General features: G+C 41.8%; 1 protein-coding gene across 1 annotated transcript in view; it reads left to right on the top strand.

Moving 5' to 3' along the window:
* Window positions 1-2,256: 2,256 nt before the first annotated feature.
* The window catches only part of LOC311234614 (heparan-alpha-glucosaminide N-acetyltransferase), a gene marked incomplete at both ends in the record, with an annotated part of 120,112 nt that continues 115,154 nt past the window's right edge, over window positions 2,257-7,214 (top strand). The window contains 3 exons of the mRNA XM_084321861.1: window positions 2,257-2,337; window positions 4,040-4,161; window positions 5,613-5,747. Of these exons, the coding sequence (XP_084177987.1) occupies window positions 2,257-2,337; window positions 4,040-4,161; window positions 5,613-5,747 (338 nt within the window). The remainder of the gene's footprint in view (window positions 2,338-4,039; window positions 4,162-5,612; window positions 5,748-7,214) is intronic.

The raw sequence follows: 7,214 nt of genomic DNA, 5'->3' as shown, positions 1-7,214 counted from the left end.
ATTGAATTGATTGATTGATTGATTGATTGAAAACTTTATTAACAGAGTGCAGAATGGGTACAATACAGTACAGCTCAATACACACAATTGTTAAGGGGATGCAGACCAGAGAAAGACTTTCGTCTTGTTTACATCAGGGTCCCCCATTTTCAATTCATCAGGACATATATGACATACATGACATACAGATAGACAGTACTGCTACATCTATACATTTATGACATACCAGATTTGCAAATACAGTACTGTTTGTGATACAGAAAGAGTCCAGAAAAGGGAGTATATACATTTGACGTAAAAACTGTACATTGGAGGAGTGGGTGGGGTTGGGTGGGGGGGGTTGGGTAGGAGGGGTTGGGGGGGGAAACACTGTACAACTGTACAAGCAAAACTGTACATTGGAATATTGACAACCATACTAGGTAATTTACTGCCCTGTGTTGATAGGAAGTGCTACAAAGAGTAGCTTTGCCTGCTAAACAAAAGACGGCTGATTGATAAAAAAAAATTATTTTGAAGCTCATTCAAGACATTGAATATCATTGTTGATTTGATCCCCTCCAAATTCCTCAGAGACTCCGCAGCCGCCATCACCCCAGTCATCACACACATAATAAACCTCTCCATAAAACAGGGACACGTCCCCAAGGACTTCAAAATTGCTAGGGTGACCCCTCTGCACAAAAAGGGCAGAAAATTAGACCCAGGCAACTACCGCCCTGTTTTTATTCTTACCTCCATCTCGAAAGTCATGGAAAAAATAGTCTACAGGCCTTCGACACTGTCAATCACTCCATTCTGATTGACAAGCTAAAAGCAATTGGTTTTGATAGTTTATCAGTGAGCTGGATGCAATCCTACCTGGAGGAGAGAGAACAGATGGTGGAGGTAAACGGTACCCCCCCCCCTCCCAGTGAGCTCTGGTGTTCCACAAGGAAGCATACTAGGACAGCTACTGTTCCTAATTTATGCAAATTACATGTTGTCAGCTTGTGACTGCAACTTGTTCCTGTTTGCGGACGACTCAGCCCTGCTGGTCTCTGACAAGAACAAGTTATAGGTTGAAAAAACCCTCAGCTCGGAACTCGGCAGAATCTGCACCTGGCTCGCTGATAACAAACTATCATTACACATGGGCAAAACAGAGTCCATTCTCTTCGGTTCAAATAACAAACTGAGCAAGACCGACGGCTTCTCAGTTACAGTGGGTGACAATATTGTCACAAGGAAAGATGAAATTAGGTCTGGGTTCCATCCTAGAGGCAAATCTTTCCTGTGACAAAATGGCATCCAATGTAATCAAAAAAGTCAACCAACGAACTAGATTCCTGTACCGGATCTCCTCTCTGGTAAACAAGAATACCCTGAAGACTCTGGCAGGAGCACTCATTCAAGGGTACTACGACTATGCTTGCACCTCATGGTACCAAAGCACCTCAAAGGCGCTAAAAACAAAATTACAAACATCTCAAAACAAACTGGTCAGACAACTGCTTGACCTGACTCCTAGAACCCACCTCACCCCTGCCCACTTTGACAACCTAGGATGGCTTAGAGTAGACGACAGACTAGTACAGCAACTTGCAATGGGCCTGGTCTACAAGATACACTACACGACCAAGGTACCCATGTACATGTCAAAATACTTCCCAAAGGTCAGTGAATACCACGATCACAACACCAGAGGGAGCTCCACAAATCATGTGAAACCCAGATTCGGCTCAAACAAGGGACTAAACACGTTTCGCAATTATGCCACATCAATGTTGAACGCCCTACCCACAGCTGTAAAGGAATGTGAATCACTACCCACTTCCAAAACCACTCTCAAAGAGCACCTACGGGAGACTGCAATTCGAAACTGGCCCCTGTAAATATCTAAACCCAACCCCCTCCAATGTACAGTTTCCCAACTGGCTAAACCTGCGTGCGCCTCCAAGAGGGAAGCATCTTCACATCTTCACTACATTGACTGCTGGCACTGGCCGCCACACTGTCGTTCCACTATCAGCATTGTGCAGTGAAGATAGTAGATGTGTAAAGTTTGTCAAATTGCATTGAGGAGTCATATTTTATGATGACTTTTATGAATACGCAGTGAGTGTGTTTCGCTATCTTATATTTATGATTTAGATAAAGCTCGGAATGTCATTCTAAATCATGATTTAGATTTGTGAAGTGATTTGTCACTGTCATTGTCAGTAACTTTCCATGCTTGATGCTCTGTAATGAACCCACCCAGGACCAGTTTTGAAAATGGATGAGGCTTTGCTAACCTTTCATAACCAGCTGCCTGAGGGAGTTGATGTCCTCTACACCTCTGATCACTGCTACAAGGTAGGGGACATATTCAACATGTCTCTCTCTGGACATTGATTTAATTTCAAACCTTTATTTCAACCTGTAAGACACTGAGGTTACCCTCATTTTACAGCGATGACGAGCTTACAAAACAAGACAAAGTGTATCAGCAATTTCATACATATACACACAATATATAAGAATAAACATTAGAAAATCAGCTAAGACAGATACAAGTCGACACACAGTGGTCGGCGATCATACTTTTAAATGCAGCAAAGGAAGGAAGAACCTTCAGATTCAGATGGAGGGCATTCCAGGTGTTGGAAGCATCAAAGGACAAAGCAATATTTAACATTTATTTGATCAGGTGAGCCAAGTGAGAACAGATTTGAATTTACAATCCTTTTGAGACCTCTTCATGGACAGTGTAAGTAAAGGAAATGAAAGGGAAATATGGGGGGGGGGCAAACACATTAATAAAAGTGATTTACATCAATATGAGACACGATTTAAGAATAAACAATAAAAGAAACAACATTTGATTCCTAACAGAGAATGGTCAGAGATCATACTGGCATATGTTTGCTTGTCTTTTATTGTTAGAGCCTTCAGCTCTACATCTTCTGGCCGCCTCAGACCCAGTCCTCTCAAAGCTCCTTCAAAGAGAAGCAGGCTATTCTCAGTCCTTGCTCCACAATGGTGGAACGACAGCCAAAACCCAACCGATTTTCCGCCGTCGACTAAAAACACACTTCTTCAATCAATATCTGAAATGAAGATTTTAATCTTTAACCTTCTTTTACTATGATGCACTTTGCTAATAAACAATAATCCTTGCCCATATTACTACCTACTATGCTAATATGTCTAAAGTTACTACTATGCACTCAAGACTGTAACACTCAAGTTCAACACTGTTTGACGAACATTGTTACTCAGCTGAAAGAGTTGTACCTTTCCTGCTGAACTTGTAAGTCGCTTTGGATAAAAGCGTCAGCCAAATGACTAAATGTAAATATTAAGGAATGAAGAATAACACACAGCATATCCACAGCCAGGTCGTACACTACTCCACATGTTGCAAAATTCTCTCATACTGTACAAATGCAAATGATTTGTGTTTTAACCAGTGGAGTAGAGGTAGTTGAGGCGGTGAGTATACACTTCTGAGGAGGATCTGGTTTATGCCAGACTTTCCCAAGTGGGGTCCCCTGATATGAAAATGGGGCCCCATTTTCTAATGTTCTAATCAATGTAAATGTAATGTAAACAAAATATTTTGAGGGGTCCAAGCCATGCAGATTGTTTTGTGTTAGCGCTCTATTACATATGTAGTACATGTCAGTAGCCTACAATGTAAAATACACCAAATCTTCATGGCTTGGGGGTCAAAGAATCTTTCCAACCTCAATATAGTACACCCTGGATTATACAGTGGCCTCTATAAGCAAAACCTCCTTACAGAAAAGCGATTAATTCTTTCCTCATGGCAAATGATTGCAGTGTATTCCCAAACAAGCGAGTGTTAGCTAAATGTTCTTATGTACCCCAGTTGCTATTGCATGTACATATTTGTAAATTTGATTTGTTACATCATAGAAATTGGAGAGTGGACCCACATGTATAGTCTAGTTATGTTTAATTGTTATCGATGCAGTATACATATTAGAGAGCCTTGCAACACTGTGGATCTGGAGTGTACTAAACCAGTATCCTACATGCCTCTTCCCCCTAGTGTCTGTTCCAGCCCTTGGTCCGTGTTGAAGAGATACCACATAATGCCTCCGTTGTGGTCGGCACCAAATTCACTTTGACGATGCGAGTGGACTCAGGAGCCGGGGATGCAACTCTTTGCAGGTATATCATATTCATCACCATACAGTGCCAGAACATCAAGCCGTTATAACTTCAGGGTTTTAGGTTTCTTATTCCTAATTTTGTGTGTACCTCGCATCTGGATGGACAAGAATCTAGATTCTTTATTTGAATTTTTTGTATTATCTTTTCCCCCCTTCTTTTTCCGTTTTTCTCCCATTAGTACGGTGGCTTAGCAAAAAAATGTGGACGCGCCGGACAAAAGCACCAAATTGTTCCCACGTGTTCCTCATCATCATAGCTTTCATTTTGGGGTAGGGGCCACGTCATCATGATGGATTTCAAGATGGCCACCATGTAAAATCAAGGTTCTGCCCATTAATAAATATCTTGGTCCATAGCGTGCTCAATATTTGAGCGAACACAAAGGTATTGGTATCCATGTAAACTAGAGAAGCTAAGCTTTCTGTTGGGAAGGGGGTTTTAATAGGCAATGATTCAAAATTATGTTCAATTTTCGCCTAGAAAAAACTGCCATGCTCATCTTCCAAAAGGTCCCTTGGCCGTTCACATGAATATATCAGAGTGAACATTGGTTTTATAGGTACCCACAAGCCTCTTCTTTCCAGACATACCCACTTTGTCCAACTTGCATGCTATATGGGGCAATAATCAAGCAGGTTTGTGCATGTGGTACAAATGTGTCGAACATTCTAACAACTGCCAAAAATGTGAATGTTTGGTTTGTTAGAATGTTGAACATAGAGGATACATTTTGGTGTCAAACTACACATTTTCTGGGTCAATAAATGTGTTAATGCTATGATGAATGTCACCAGATGAATATTTGTACCATTCTAACAACATATTTACATAATTTTTTACTTGTTTAACAGTCAGACATGCATGAATCGAATAGACATTTTATTAGGATCACTCGTTACTATAAGAACAAATTATCTCGTAAAGTTATGGCGGAGGGAGGTGGCACATAGACATAGGAACTTCAATAAATTACATGTATTATTATTATTATTATTATTATTATTATTATTATTATTATTATTATTATTATTATTATTATTATTATTATTATTATTATTATTATTATTATCATAACTCTTTAGCCCGTATAGGCGTATTTAACTGTTATGGAGTGTGGAACTAAGTATATGGTGCAAAGACTATGTGTGGGAATGATGTTGCGTATGACCAATATGTGTAGGTGTGTGCAAGAGTCACACACACAAGAGTGTGTGCAAGAGTCCAGCGTGTGTGCATGTGTGTGAGCAAGAGTCCAGAGGTAGGAAGGCTGGGGTCTGTGAAGCACAAGGGAGTGGTCCAGGGAAAGTTGGTTGGAACATGAGGCTCGAGAGGCGTCACTGGGGAGCGAGAGGAAACATGAGTAAGTACGAGCTTGTAGCGAATGCGAGGCACCACAAAATACAAAACACTGGAAAAGCTTAATAGAATCAAGACTGTACCGTATATAGGTGTCTAGGTTCTGGCACTGAGACCCATGGCATGCTGGCCTTGATCCTGGTCAGCATCCTCATCAGCGGGCAGGCGGTAGGAAGGCTGGAGTCCAGGAAGCATGAGGGAGAGGTCCAGGGAACGTCTGGGGGAACGTGAGGCTTGAGAGGGGTCACAAGGTGTCTTGACAGGTCCAGGTGAATCACTGAGGAGCAAAAGCAAACACTGGTAAGCGCGGGTTGTAGTGAATGTAAGGCAGCACAAAATACAAAACAATAAAAGAAGCTTAATAGAATAGACTAGAGAACTAGACTGTAGCCTACCATATAGGTGGCCACGGTCTGGCACTGGGAACCATGGCACGCTGGCTTTGATCCTGGTCGGAATCTTCCTCAGCGGGCAGGCGGTAGGAAGGCTGGAGTCCAGGAAGCACGAGAGAGAGGTCCAGGGAATCTCCGGGTGAGTGCACAGAAGCTGTGACATATCTGTCACAATGGCAGCTGCAAAGATCTGTGCATTTCCAATGTGCCTTCTTGCATGAGCACCTTGCACCACAACCACTTGAACTTTTGCAATTACACTTCACAAGTTCATTGCAGGCTTTTGATGCCATGGGTAGAGTGCTCCACACAGAAAGCCAATGGAGGTTGAGCGTTCCATGATGACTGTCTGATGGTAAAATATCTCCATAACAGTTAAATACGCCTATACAGGCTAAAGAGTTATGATAATAATAATAAATGTAACGAGTGATCCTAATAAAATGTCTATTCGATTCATGCATGTCTGACTGTTAAACAAGCAAAAAACGATGTAAATATGTTGTTAGAATGGTACAAATATTCATCTGGTGACATTCTTCATAGCATTAACACATTTATTGACCCAGAAAATGTGTAGTTTGACACCAAAATGTATCCTCTATGTTCAACATTCTAACAAACCCTAACCCAACATTCACATTTTTGGCAGTTGTTAGAATGTTCGACACATTTGTACCACATGCACAAACCTGCTTGATTATTGCCCCATATAGCATGCAAGTTGGACAAAGTGGGTATATCTGGAAAGAAGATGAGGCTTGTGGGTACCTATAAAACCAATGTTCACTCTGATATATATATGCATGTGAACGGCCAAGGGACCTTTTGGAAGATGAGCATGGCAGTTTTTTCTAGGCGAAAATTGAACATAATTTTGAATCATTGCCTATTAAAACCCCCTTCCCAACAGTTGGGCTTAATGAAAATGATACCAATGGAAATCTTAGCTTCTCTAGTTTACAGGGATACCAATACCTTTGAGTTCGTATGTTAGTCGTTATGCCAATTCCCAATCCCCTTCCTGGTCGTTGTGCACTCTACCCCCTACCGTCGGTCTGGGAGGGCGGAGACTATCACATGCTTCCTCCGACACATGTGTAGCCAGCCCACCGCTTCTTTTCACCTGGCAGCGCGGACTCTCACTGGGAGAGTGTAACATGTGGAAGGTCACACTACCTCCCTCCAGATCCTTCCCTTGCTGTGCAGGCGCCCCGACCGAACTGTAGGAGTCGCTGTTTACAACGACCAGGACCCACCCACCCACTTAAATTCTTAAATTCACAGTTGCTTTTTCTATAG

This window comes from Notolepis coatsorum, assembly GCF_963971535.1.
Source record: "Notolepis coatsorum genome assembly, chromosome: 9".
NCBI lineage: Eukaryota > Metazoa > Chordata > Actinopteri > Aulopiformes > Paralepididae > Notolepis > Notolepis coatsorum.
The sequence above is the reverse complement of the archived record's forward strand: the minus strand, read 5'-3'. Positions and strand labels throughout refer to the sequence as shown.